Consider the following 14287-nt stretch of genomic DNA (forward strand, 5'->3'; position numbering starts at 1 on the left):
TAATCCCAGCACTTGGGAGGCAAAAGCAGTCAGATCTCTGTGAATTCAAGGCCAGCCTGGTCTACAGAGCTAGTTCCAGGAGAGCCAAGGCTATACAAAGAAACCTTGTTTCAAAAAACCAAAAATACATAATAAAGTTCCTTGTTTTAGTCTTGTATAGTAAAAGGAAACCAAAAACTTATTTTTATTATTAAAAATACTTTTATTGAGTGAAACGGGTCAGTTCTGGTAGAAGGGAGAAAGGCAAATAGTGTAATTTTTTTTAAAAAAATATTTTTTAAAGTTAAAGTAGAATTTTTAGTCTTCAATATATTTTAAAAAATCTATATAAAACTTGATCTTCCAGCAAGTGCTGTCTTGTGTAAGTGAACTGCCTACTACAGAGCCAGACAAGACGCAGCTGTTGCCTGAGGATGGACTGGCCTTAACTGCCAGCAAGGTGCCAGTGTCCCATTGAAAACATTTTACACCCTCTTATCTCACGCCCATCCACACAACAAAGTCCAGCGCCAAAACCATAAGAGAAGAAAACACTACATCACACACTGGGAGCTGACTCTGAGAAGTGAAGCTGTAATGCGAATACAGATCCAGGTTTTCAGGAGGCATCTGCTCGAGCAGCCTTCACGTGCACGGGTTCTCAGTACCAGGTTTAAAGAGCTGCTCTAGTATTGATCCACGACTGCATCTTGACAGAGGTTTTCGTTTTTCTTTCAGCATAGTTTCAAACACGTGTGTAGAGTAAGACCTCATTTCTTTGGCATGAAAATATTTTTTACACAAAAATGGTTCATCAAAAACAAAATATAGTCGCTTTAAAAAGTAAACTTTGGGATTCTGCTGCCTTTGTATTAAAGGCTGCTTCTGTGGGAATCACAATCCTCTTTGTCTTCAGGTGAAGTATGGTATCCGCTTTCTGCCTTCCAGTGAGAATCCTGCTTCTGGGAGAGAACAAAAGCAGTCAACAAAACGAGAAGGAAATAGCACTGCACAGTGGCTCGGAGTTCCTGGCGTCTGAGACCCTGACTACACATCCTGGCTCTACTCAGCAAGGTCTCACACTGTACTACATACATGAAAACTTCTCAGCAATGAGACTGGGGTTGGAGGGGGGGGACAAAAGGGCAAGGGGGAGGCAGGCAGAGCTGCTCAGATGTTCTGCCTTCCTACTGAAGACTCCTGTGCTTAACGGGAGACACCTGTGGCACCTATGCCCCTGTCCACAGGAACTGCACTTGGAATGAAGGTCTGACAGAAGCAAATGGAACCCAAGAAAGTGCCTCCTGAGCTCACAAAGATCTAAGCCACAGGATTCTTTCTAGACAGACATACAGAAGCAATCCTCAAATGTAAACTTAGATTCCTTTTGAAATTTGTATTTTCTGGGTCAGGGTCTCACTAAGTGAAGCCCAGGTTGATCTCCAGCGCCTCATCTTCCTTTCTGCTTCAGTCTTCCTAACTTCCAGAGTGCTAGAATCACCACGGCATATTCTACTATGTTTGGCCTCAAGTTCGCCCCACCCCATTTTTTCCTTTTGAGGCAGGGTCTCACTAGGTTTATCTGATGCCTTGAACACGTAATCCTGCCTGCATCAGCTTCCCCATAGGGATTACAAACTGTGGCTGAAGCCCAACTAACAAGCTTTTTGTTGTTTTTCAAGACAGGTTTTTTTTTTGTTTGTTTGTTTGTTTGTTTTTGGTGTGTATAGTCCTGGCTGTCTTGGATCTTGCTTTGTAGACTGTGCTTGAATTCACAGAGATCCATCTGCCTCTGCCTCCTGAGTGCTGGGATTAAAGGCATGTGCCACTATTACCTGGCTAAGATCCCAATTTTTAAAGTTGGATTTATACGCCAACTTCCTTAGATATAAAATTATCAGTATTGATAACAAAAAATTTTTTGGTCTGTATTTCTCTTACAAGTAATTGGCATTCTATTCAAGTTAATTGTAGTAAAAGTAGATCAGGCAAAAGAGGAAGAATTACTGGTCAGATGAGTGTGTAGCCTTGACTCTACGTTATCAATGTTCCCAGTTACTTATTAATAGCAATTTTGATATAAGGTGAGACAAGCAAAGGTGACCTACACATAGCCACAGTGAATGTCCAAGTTGACTTTGTTTCCTTCAATGACTGACAAGGGTGTTTTTGTCTTCTGGCTCTTCTGAGACTTCTAATTTCTAGAAAACAACTCCAGAATTAGTATCCAGGTTACAGAAATTTAAAAATACTTTAGACAACCAGACACACATATAGCAGGAATGCCTTTCAAAGGCCTTAGAGGGACTGGTGAGATGGTTTAGAAAGAGCGAGTTCCAGGACAGCCAGGGCTACACAGAGAAACCCTTTCTCAAAACAAAACCAAAAATGTTAGCATGGACAGGTAATCCCAGAACTGCAGGATGGAGAGAGGTCGATCATTGGCCAGGCAGACTAGCCTACTTGGTGAGCTCTGGGATAAAGGTATATGTCACCATGCCTGGCCACTTTTTCGGTTTTTTGAGAAAGGGTCTCACTTTGTAGCCCAGGCTGGCCTTAAACTCATGATCCTCTAATTTTGGAATTACAGGCATATAAATCTTAAGCTTATAAATAGAATATCCAGTCCTTTGTATTAATCACAATGCCACGTTCAGTCTAGGGTTGAGTTGCCCCGTTCTCAATTATAGTGAGGGGTTGTCCTGGGTGTGGCCAGCAGTACTGCAATTTATTCTTTCCTTTTTTTCTGTCTTCTTACTGGGGTTCTGCTGTTATTGTTGTTATTGAATAGTTCATACATTCACACTGGTTGAAAAACCAAATAATATCTAACAATGGGGTCAGTAAGGTGTCTTCAGCAGCTAAAGGTTCCCACCAGCAAGCCTGACAACCTGAGCCGGACCCCAAGGATCCACATGGTGGAAGGAGAGCTGTCTTCTACAAGCTGTCCTCTGAGCCCACCCGCGAGCTGTTGCACCTATCAACTGTTCACTAACACCATGAGAGAGCACACATGAAGGAGTGTGGTCTGTCCCTCTGCGGCCTGCTGGGAACAGTCCCTGTCCCGTGTAAACAGGCTCTCTGCTATTATGCAAAGCTGAAAGGAAAACCTAGAGTTGCGCCATTTTGTAGCCATGCAGAAGTCCCTGGGAGAGTCACAAAGTGACAGTGCTTACGGAAGCGCAGGGGCCTTGCAGGTGGAGCCCCCTCTCTGTCCACAGAGTCGCTCCCCTTGTCTTTAGCTGTGGATGGCGATGCCTCAGAGAGGGGAGCGGCTGCTCACAACATTGCCCTGCTTCCTTGTTGCAAAAATAAGCATTTTTTTTTTTTAAATAAAACTGTTTGCTTTTCCTGTTTCTAGCGTTAGCAAGTTCAAAGGAATGGGGGAAAGAGTGTGTGAAACTTGTTACTAGGTACATTTCTGTTTCCTGACATCTCCAGAACCAGTTAATCCATACGAAGATATTCTGTTTGGAGCCAGTGTTTTTGTTTTTTGTTTTCTTCAGTTAATTGATTTTCTGATTCTGGCTGTGGAATGCTGGGTAAAGGATTTAATCGCCTTCCTCATCTATAAAGTGAAGGTTGGGGGGAGGGAGTGGGAACTTGGATTGGTATGTAAAATGAAAAAAAAAGTTTGTTTTTTAAAAAAAGAAAAAAAGTGAAGTGTTAGGATTAGATATTTCTTCTGGGTCTTCCCAACTCAAAATTCTTTCAAATCAAGTTTTCACCAGCCTTGCTCGGCTTCCATATCTTTCCAATCTAGACCTGAGGTCACAGCTTTGTCCCTTCCCCTGCACTTTCCTCTCAACTCTTGGGCAGCAGGTGATCAACCACTGTGTACCACGAAGGAAACTGTGAGGGAGATCTCACAAACATGCAGAGCCACACCATGGAGACCAAAATGAGAGAGCTCTGCGTTAGAGGTGAGGAAGCAGATCAAATCTCACATAAACCCAACGCCCTCTTCCGGCCTTCCCGAGCACTGAACAGACGGGGTGCACAACACAATGCAGGCAAAACATTCACACACACGTAAAAATAATCTTAAAGAATGCAAGTGTGGCCGGTTGTGGTGGCGCACACTGGTAGGATTTGCTGAAGGAGGCAGAGGCAGGAGGATTAAATTTTATTATTAAAAAAAAAAAAAAAGAATGCAAGTGTGTTAGAATATGCTGGAAATCTCAGAGGTGGGGACGCAGAGAGAGGTAAGCAGCCAGACTAGCTTACTTGGTGAGAGGCACCCGAAGAACACTGCCCAACACTGTCCTCTGACCTCCATCAGCATCTGCACACATATGTATGTGTACCTGCACATACAAGTGCATGCCACATGCACACACAGTCATACAATAGGATATCAATTGGCAATGAAGAACACAGTACCAATGCACCAACAACATGGATGAATCTTAAAACACCAAGAAAAAGGTGAAGAGTAAACACAGGCTGGAGGGGAGGCCTCATGTTGGTTCCCAGCACCAAATGGAGAAAAGTATACGCTGTGTGGCTGCATTTCTACAGTGCCCTGCATCAGGCATAACTAGTCTGCAGGGATAAAAATCAGAGCAGTCACTGCCTGTGGGGTGAGCCCAGAGGCCTCACTTCAAAGGGCTCTCAGGGAACTTCCTGCAGTAGAGATTCTCTCTTCTCACTGGCTACTACAATGGGTGCACAAGCACGACCAGGGCTACTGAATCAGCGGGATTTTCATTAAAGTAGGAGGACAGACATTGAAGACATCTCGTGTTGTGTGCTTATGTGTGCGGGTATGAGTGCCAACGCATGCGAGTAAGGCCAGAGGAGGGCATGGGTGTCCTCTCTCACTATGCCATGTAATCCTTTGAGATCGAGTCTCTCTGGATCTAGAGCTAGACTGGCAGCCGACAGGCCTCAGGACTCCCACAGCATTGGAGTGTAGAGCACACGTCCACATGTGGGGTTTTTTTTGTTGTTGTTGTTGATTTTTTTTTGGTTTTTGAGACAGGGTTTCTCTGTAGTTTTTGGTGCCTATTCTGGAACTAGCTTTTGTAGACCAGGCTGGCCTCACATGTGGTTTTATGTGGGTGCTGTGGTGTGAACGCAGGTCCTCATGTTTATGCAACAAGGCTCTTACCACTCAGCCACCTCCCTAGCCCCACATTAAAGTTGTTTTTAATGAGATGTCTTCATTTTGTTGTATGTAAATTATACTTCATTAAGATTTGGTATTTTTTGTTTGTTTGTTTGGGTTTGGGGGTGGGGTTCTTAGCCATGGAGATGAAATCCAGAGCCTTGCATATGCCCAACACACACCATACAACTGAGCTACACCCCAACAATGCTTTTTTAACAGGAAAGCAATTCAGGGGTCAGTGAGATGGCTCAGGGAGTAAAGGACCCAAGTTCAATCACCAGAACCCACATGGTAAAAGGTAGGAACTACCTCCTGCAACTGGCCATGTACACACTCATACACACACAATCAACTGGTCAATATTTAAATGTCAAATTTGAAAGGGAAAAATTATATTTTATAGTATTTTTGTATTGTAATTTTTTTCTTTTTTAGATTTATTAAATACGTGAGTACTCTATCTGCATGTACGCCTTTACGCCAGGAGAGGGTATCGGATCCCACTATAGATAGTTGTGAGCCACCATGTGGTTGCTGGGAATTGAACTCAGAACCTCTGGAAGAGCCACTGAGCCATCTCTCCATCCCTGTACAGTATTCTTAAAGACCTTTTTAAAAATTATTATTATTTGGGGTTTTGAACAGAGACACAAAAACAGCTTAACTTAAACGGCTTTCAAATATCTTTAACTACAAAGACAGCATGTCCAAGGAATGTTCCTTGAATCTGAAATGGGAAATGTAAGTTCTGAGTTCTTATTTCACAATTAGGGAATAGACTTCAAGTCTATTGATCTGTACACTGTTTACATAGATGCAATAAAATCTGCGAGGTGGCTTGTACAACTGCCGCTGAAATCTTACTATGCTCAGAAGAAACAGCTGATATCAATGCGTAAAACCCTGAAAAAATGACAGCTTCCAACTAGGGAGAAGCTCAGTACCTGAGTGAAGTCAGTTCCCAGAGCCAAACACCAGTTAAAGACCCTAAGGGAGAGGGGACCCCCCCCCCAGTACAGCGAGGGAAGATCTGTGAGACACAGTTCTAGCCCAACCTCCAAACAAACCACAAACAAGACAACTGTAGTACCAGCACTGGGGAGGCACAGGCAGGGGGATCTGTGAGTTCAAAGCCAGGAGGAAAGGGGAGAAGGAGAAAAGAATCGATGAACTATGATTAGAGGGACTTTAGGGGAGGAAATGCAAAGGACAGACCTTGGCTGGGCATTGACCTGAACAGAGAGAAAGCACATGTGTCAAGTAAGTGGGAGAGAGCTAGCGCAGATGGTCAGTCATTAGAGGACTGGTTGTCCTGAGCGTGGTAATGTTATTACAGTTGTCTTTTTAAACGTCCTCATCTGCTGGGTATGGTGCCACATGTACATACCTTTGTACTTTAGGAGGTAGAGGCAGGACGATGGTGAGTTCTAGACTAGTTACATAGTAAGACCTGCCTCGTACCTCCAAAGAAATCACACACCTGAAAGAGATGCATCTTGAAGCATCTGTAAGTGAAAGACTATGTCTTAAATCTGCTCTAAGATGCTCTTGGAAAGCATGAAAGCCACTGAGATGGCTCAGCAGGCAAAGGCACTTGCTGCTATGCCTGATGCCCTGAGTTTCATCCTCATAGCAATGGTGGAAGGAAGGAAATAACCCCCACAAGCTGTCCTGACTACCCCACATATACCCAAGCACATTTTCTCTTTCTCTCACATGTGCTTGTGTGTGCGTGCACACACACAGTGATATTTTATTTATGTTTTATAAATAAAGCTTTCCTGAAGACCAGAAGGTAAAACTAAGCTACTAGAGGCCGGCAGTGGTGGCACACACCTGTAGTCCCAGCACTAGAGAGGAAAATAGGCCGGATGAGACAGAAACTCACTTTCTTTCAGTCTGAGGGTTTCTTAGAGGTAAGAGCGCTCTAGTGGCCTGGCTGCTTTGCTTTTCGGATCTTCAGGTTAAATCCCAATATCTGTATCTGGGTTTTATTATCCATGCCTTCCCCCACCCAGGAAAACACACAGAAATGCCAGACATTTGTTTAATCCCAGCCACTAAGGAAGCAGAGGCAGGCAGGTCTCCATGAGTGAGGTGAGAGACCAGCCTGATCTAACATTATTAATTCCAGGCTAGTGAGGGATAAGGATAAGACCCTAAAACACACAGACAAAAATAAACAAATGTGGTGACTGGAGAGATGGCTCAGGGGTTAAGAGCTCTAATTACTCTTCCAGAGGTCCTGAGTTCAATTCCCAACAACCACATGGTGGCTCACAACCATCCATAATGAGATCTGGTGCCCTCTTCTGGCATGAAGGCAGACATGCAAGCAGAATACTATATATACAATAAATAAATAAACGTTAAAAAAATAAACAAATGTAAATTTTAAAGTACACAGAGAGAGGAAGATAAAATTTAAATGACAGATGTACAATTATATTATTTTTCTACTTTTTTAAAAAAAAAGATTTATTTATTTATTTTATGTATGAGTACTATCTGCATGTGCACCTGCATGTCAGAAGAGGGCATCAGACTCAACTACAGATGGCTGTGAGTCACCATGTGCTGCTCTTAACTGCTGAGCCATCTCTGCAATCCTATTTTTTTCTACCTTTGTGTGTTCTTAAAGTCCTGTGTACACTTTAAATTTGAAATTTTGGAGCCGAACATGGAAGGGTGAAGTTTTAATCCCAACACTCAGGAGGTAGAGGCAGAAAGAAATATCTTTGTGAATATGAGGCTAATCTGGTCTATGTAGTTCCAGGACAGTCAGTGCTACATAGGAAGACCCTGTCTTTTAAAAAATAAACAGGCTGGGTGGTGGTGGCGCATGCCTTTAATCCCAGCACTCAGGAGACAAAGGCAGGCGGATCTTTGTGAGTTCGAGTCCAGCCTGGTCTACAAGAGCAAGTTCCAGGACAGGCTCCAAAGCTACAGAGAAACCCTGACTGGAAAAACCAAAAAAAAAAAAAAAGAAAAGAAAAGAAAAGAAAAAAAGAAAAAGAAAGAAATTTGAAACTTTGTGTATTGTAAAACATCTCAAAGAATCTAGGTGAAGGGTAAGGTACTTGCTACATAAGACCCTAGGCTCCTTCACAGCAGCACAAAAATAACAAACACTAAATGCATCCGTTCAGATGTCCCACAAATCAGAAAGAAACGGGGGCAGTTTTGACACTGACAGTTTTTGGTTCTGTCTTACCCTCTAGTTCCACAGTATGGCTCTTCCTCCTCAGCACAGTGCCCTTCTTCTTCAAACCTTCCTTCTATAGAATAGCCACCTCCTAGAATTCCCTGAGCCTCACCGCTTAGCATACTGAGACCCTATTGATGTACATCTTAGGAGAATCTGGGCTGGGGACATAGAACAGTCGGTGAGTGTTAGCCATGCAAGCGTGAGGATCTGAGTTTGATCCCCAACACCTGCATAAAAAGCCAGACGTGGTACATGCTCTTGTAACCCCAGTGCTGGTGGAGAAGGTGGATCCCTGGGACTTGCTGGCCAGCCAGGTCTAGCCTCATCATTAAGATCAAGGTCCTTGAGAGACCTTGTCTTAAACAACAAGGCAGACAGCTCCTGAGCAATACCACTGAGCGCTGAGGCTGTCTTCTTGCCTACATATGCTACACACACACACACAGACACACACACACACCCCACACACACACACCCCACACACCACACACACACCACACACACACACACCACACACACACACACCACACAGAGAGAGAGAGAGAGAGAGAGAGAGAGAGAGAGAGAGAGAGATGCACGCCCCTCCCTGCAATACACCTACACACATTTTTTTTTTAAGACAAAGAAAGGGGAACGCACACTTCTGTTGAGATTCTCACAGCTGATGGGCAGCAGTGTGCTCAGCTCCAGATCCGTGACCATCTGCCGAGACTCGGCCAGCAAGCGCTGGAGCTTACTAGTAGGAGAAAAGTCATCCTGAAACAACAACGCAGTTCAGCACTGTGAGCGGAGGTGCATTTCTAAGTATTTTTGCACAATCACAGTTTATAGACACAAATGCTGTCAATGGTAGGTATCAGTATTATAAAAATAACCAGTTCCTTTTATTTCTTATAACCTACTCAGTGAAATGAAGAAATACAAACAGAACCTACACAGTTAATTATAAGAAAAGGTTCCTAAACATTTTTTAAATAAAAACTTCAGGCCAGGATGGATGTGGTGGTGCATAGAGGAGGCAGAGGCAAATGGATCTCTATGAGTTCAAGGCCAGACTTACCTACATAATGAGTTCCAGGCCAGCCAGGGCTACAGAGTGAGACCTTGTCTTTAAAAAACAACAACAACAAAGAAAAAAAAAAAAAAAACGGGGAGGGCTGGAGAGATGGCTCAATGATTAAAAGCACTGGCTGTTCTTCAGAGGTCCTGAATTCAATACCCAGCACCCACATGGTGGCTCACAACCATCCAGAGTGGGATCTGATGCCCTCTTCTGACACAAAGGTACACATACAGATAGAGTGCTCATATACATAAAATAAATAAATCTTTTAAAAACTCAAGTCATAATTAGCAGGTCAAAGCAACTGCAAAATAGAACCTTAGACTAAAGATATGTGGAGATGTGCTTTAGTTTAATCTTGCTATTTTATTTTTATTGTTTTTTCTTCAGGGTGAAAATCAGAGGACAAGTCAAAAAAAAAATCAGTTCTCTTTTCAACATGTAGGTCTTGGGACCAGACTCAGGCTGTCAGGCCTGGTGGCGAGCACCTTTATCCTCTCTCCGAGTCATCTAGATAGCCTTTAATTTAAAAACAAAACATTTGTTTATTTTGTGTGTAGATGATAAGTTCCATGGCATGAAGTTGGAGGAAAACTTTGCAAAGTCAGTTTTCTACTTCTACCCAGGGGATTCAGGTGTTTGATTCAATTCATCAGGCCTGGCTGTGATTGTCTTTATCCCAAACCAAAGCCACCCTGCAATCAAATACATAAATGTAAAGGGGGTGGCCATCTCAGCAGTTCTTTTTTGGTTTCTTGAGACTATTTAGATGCATTTTATTTTGTGTGTATGAGTTTTTTTGCCTGTATGTATGTGCACATGTGTGTCTCATATTCATGAAGTTCAGAAGAGGATTCCTGAAAATGGATTTATAGATGGTTGTGAGCCATCAAACCTGGGTCTTAGCCAACAGTAGCAAGCACTATTAACTGCTGAACCATCTGTCCAGTGTGTGAGACGGTTCAATCACACAGACCTGTGATTGTAAAACCTGAAAATGGCTAAAATTAAGCAATAAGAAGAATAAAAGCATGCTGAGGAGAAACTCTGCTTGACCGCACTGGGAGCTCTCATGTAAAACAGAGACCTTTTCATGGGGCGATGCTGCATCTTTGCTGATGAACACACTCTTGGATGAGGTTCTTTTGTCTGGAGGGGGCTCTGGTTCATCTTCTCTCTCTGCAGACTTTGAGGAACCCAAACACTGGGGTGGCTGGATGGCAATGGGCTCACTGCAAGCAATAAGACCAAAGAGAAATAGTACACATGTCACTCATACATTTAAAAGTATGCTAAGAGGGCCGGGCGGTGGTGGCGCACGCCTTTAATCCCAGCACTCGGGAGGCAGAGGCAGGCAGATCTCTGTGAGTTCGAGACCAGCCTGGACTCACAAAAATCAAAAAAAAAAAGTATGCTAAGAGGACAAAAAGTGCCAGATATGTTGCCCATATTTATAATCTCAGCGCTCGGTAAGAAAGCTAAAGCAGGAAGATGGACCACAGTTTAGGCCAGTCTGAGCTACACAATAAGTTCCATGCTAGGCTAGGGGACAGAGTGAAATGCTGTCTGAAGAAAAAGCAAAGAAAGAGGTGGGGTAAAAAGAAGAATGTGACAGGGCCTTGTTATGCAACCCAGGATGGCCTCAAACAAAGAAGTCCATGCTGGCCTGGAGCTCACACTCCTCCACCACAGCCTCTTGAGTGCCAGGCTAACAAGCATACATAGCACCTCTAGCTTAAACATGTTGTCTGAAAGGAAGTCAAGGTGATCTGACCAGAGTATTATACATTAATGCAAGCTTTCGCAAGTAAAAATTAAAATCTGTAGTTCAGGATAACTACAAGAACAAGGAATTTCCCTCCTTCAAAAAGTACAGAAGCAGGGCTAGAGAAATGGCTCACTAATTAAGAGCATCTGCTATTTTTGTTTTAAATTTTTTTGTTTGTTTTTCGAGACAGGGTTTCTCTGTAGCTTTGGAGCCTGTCCTGGAACTAGCTCTTGTAGACCAGGCTGGCCTCGAACTCCCAGAGATCCGCCTGCCTCTGCCTCCCGAGTGCTGGGATTAAAGGCGTGCGTCACCACCGCCCGGTGTACGTGCTATTCTTACAGAGGATCAAAGTTCATTTCTAGCACCCACATGGTTGCTTACAACCTCCTGCAACTCCAGTTCCCAGAGATCTGACACCTTCTCGCCTCTGCATACAACTGCATCCATGTGCATGTATGTATGTATGTGCATGCGCGCGCACAGACACACCACAGACACACAACTGTCCACTGTTTCTGAAGAGTACCTCGGTTCAGTTCCAGCACCTACACAGAAGTTCATATTAGCTGTGATTCTGTTATCAAGGGATCCAGTGTCCTCTTCTGGATAACACCCATATACATAAAATTATTAAAAATAGACTTTTTAAACTTCTAGTCCAGTGGTGATGGTATACACCTTTTATCCAGCACTCAGGAGGCAGGGGCAGATAGATCTCTGGGTTCGAGGCCAGCCTGGTCTACGGAGTGAGTTCCAGGACAGCCAGGGGTACACAGAGAAACCCTGTCTCAAAAAGTCTTTAAAAAAAAAAAACCCAAAAATTCAGCTTGGTAGAGCATACCATTGATTCTAGAACTCAGGAGGCAGAGACAAATGGATCTCTGTGAGTTCAAGGCCAACCAGATCAATTCAGTGAAACCCTGTTTCAAAAAAAAACAATAAATGACATTTTAAAAGTACAGAAGGGCCACTAAGATTGCTTAGGGGGTAAAGCTGCTTGCCACTAAGTATGGGGAACTGAATTTCATCTCTAGAACGTATTGTAGAAGAGAACCAATTCCCACAAGTCGTCTTCTCAACTCCACACTAGTGCTGTAGCATACACACACTAATAAATAGATGTAGTTAACTCTTTTTAAGTACAAAGCTGGGGTACAAGCTCACTAGTTTACTATTCTCAGCCCTGGATTCAAACCCTGAAACAACAGAAACACAATTTTAGTAAAAGAAAATGAAAAGTAAAAAAAAAAATAAGGAAGGTGCTAGGGACAAGATCCTACAGAAGGCAGGGGTAAGCATTACTAACAGTGTAAGGTTAAAGCATAAACAGGTAGGCTTTTGGCTTGTGAAACTGACATGGGCCCGTGACTTGGTGAAAGTGGAAAGGCACTGGGCAGGTGATCACTGCCTGCAGGTACTAGAGCCCAGGAAGCACACAGAAGAGCAGGTAGGTGCCTGTGGTTCCCCTCACAAAGAGACCTTACTTGTTAAGTGGAAAGAGGCACAAATGTGAGCATTTACCTAGATAATAAAGTGGATACACAGGTTCTTGTAACCTGAGGAAACAGGAAAACACCACTATCTTTTCTACCTAATCACATACTTGTCCCGTGCCTGTGACTCGGCTGGCAGAACAAGCTGGCATTTAAATTACTGAAGTTAGTGAGGTCAAAGGGGCATTGAAGGAAAACCCTGAATGTAAATTTGAATTTATTCATACATTAAATTTAATTTAATACACACACACACAGAGTGCTCTCAAAACTACCCAGTGCAGCTTCACTCTTATAAATAAAGAATGTTAGCCAGACAGTAGTGAGGCAGAGACAGGCGGATCTCTGTGAGTTTGAGGGCAGTCTGGTTGATAAGAGCTAGTTCCAGGATAGCTGGGGCTGTTACACAGAGAAATCCTGTCTCGAAAAACCAAAAAAAAAAAGGAAGGAAGGAAGGAAGGAAGGAAGGAAGGAAGGAAGGAAAGAAAGAAAGAAGAAAGAAAGAAAGAAAGAAAGAAAGAAAGAAAGAAAGAAAGAAAAGAAAAGAAAAGGTTTTTAGGGGGTGGTGCTCAAGGCTGTAGCTTAGTGGTAGAACAACTTCCCAGCATAATCAAAGCCCCCATTTGAATTCCTAGTACCACACACACAAGGTCTTGCTTAGTAGGGAGAAACAGACACCTATGCCTTCCTGATATTTTCAGTTTTCCAAAGATCTTTAAAAACCAAATGACTTGCCGGGCGGTGGTGGCGCACGCCTTTAATCCCAGCACTCGGGAGGCAGAGGCAGGCGGATCTCTGGGAGTTCGAGACCAGCCTGGTCTACAAGAGCTAGTTCCAGGACAGGCTCCAAAACCACAGAGAAACCCTGTCTCGAAAAACCAAAAAAAAAAAAAAAAAAAAAACCAAATGACTTAATGACATTTAGTATATCAAGTGATTTTTAATTTTGTACTTGGCAGAATATCTGTATGTTTTTTAATGACTCAAGCTTCTTTAAAAGGCCCAAAGAATGCTCTACATAATGTAAGTACTAGAAATTTTAATCATAAAGTCCTGTGAAAGTCAATGCAACGACTAAAATAAGGCTCTCAAGATAGAAACTTCATCCTTTCTGTGCTCCGGAGAGCTAGGCTTTATTTAAAAATAGCAGGCTTTATTACAGTGCCACTCAGCCACAAGATTCAGCAACTCTAACAATAAGACAAGCTTGAATAATTTAGCATATACTAATTATCTTATGAAAAAGAAAGCCAGTCACTTTTATCAGCTTGTTAAACACCATGTTCTGTCTTTCACTTATTTAGAAAATAAGAGAGCCTGGGAAATGGGAAGTTGAAAACAGGTATGAGCTGGACACAGAAGTGAGGCATAGTGGGTATGTAACATGTGGCGTGACCCTAGCTAAGGACAGACACTGTGATGCAGGGTCTGTCCTGCAGTCTGGGCCTCAAAGGGTCAGCATGTCAGCTGGAAAGGACCCTGGGGTGAGGAATGCTCCAGGACAGCATTCCACCCTGCACAGTGACCTACTTGTTTGTTTTCTAATAAAACATCTTTGTCTAGCTCATAATTGGTTTTATTTTTAAGTAAAACCTCTGCCTCAGAAGTAGCCCTCAGTGCAAAGTCTCCATTGGAGTCCCCTTGTACAAAGACTCCAGTGTCT

General features: G+C 43.1%; 1 protein-coding gene across 1 annotated transcript in view; it reads right to left on the bottom strand.

The window, feature by feature from the left end:
* Nucleotides 1-398: 398 nt before the first annotated feature.
* The window catches only part of Ccdc62 (coiled-coil domain containing 62), a 47002-nt gene continuing 33113 nt past the window's right edge, over nucleotides 399-14287 (bottom strand). The window contains exons 10-14 of the mRNA XM_057765778.1: nucleotides 10492-10595; nucleotides 9404-9408; nucleotides 8940-9056; nucleotides 2088-2180; nucleotides 399-941 (exon numbers count right to left, since the gene is read on the bottom strand). Of these exons, the coding sequence (XP_057621761.1) occupies nucleotides 2127-2180; nucleotides 8940-9056; nucleotides 9404-9408; nucleotides 10492-10595 (280 nt within the window). The 3' untranslated portion in view covers nucleotides 399-941; nucleotides 2088-2126. The remainder of the gene's footprint in view (nucleotides 942-2087; nucleotides 2181-8939; nucleotides 9057-9403; nucleotides 9409-10491; nucleotides 10596-14287) is intronic.

This window comes from Chionomys nivalis, chromosome 3 (assembly GCF_950005125.1).
Source record: "Chionomys nivalis chromosome 3, mChiNiv1.1, whole genome shotgun sequence".
In the NCBI taxonomy this organism is placed as follows: domain Eukaryota; kingdom Metazoa; phylum Chordata; class Mammalia; order Rodentia; family Cricetidae; genus Chionomys; species Chionomys nivalis.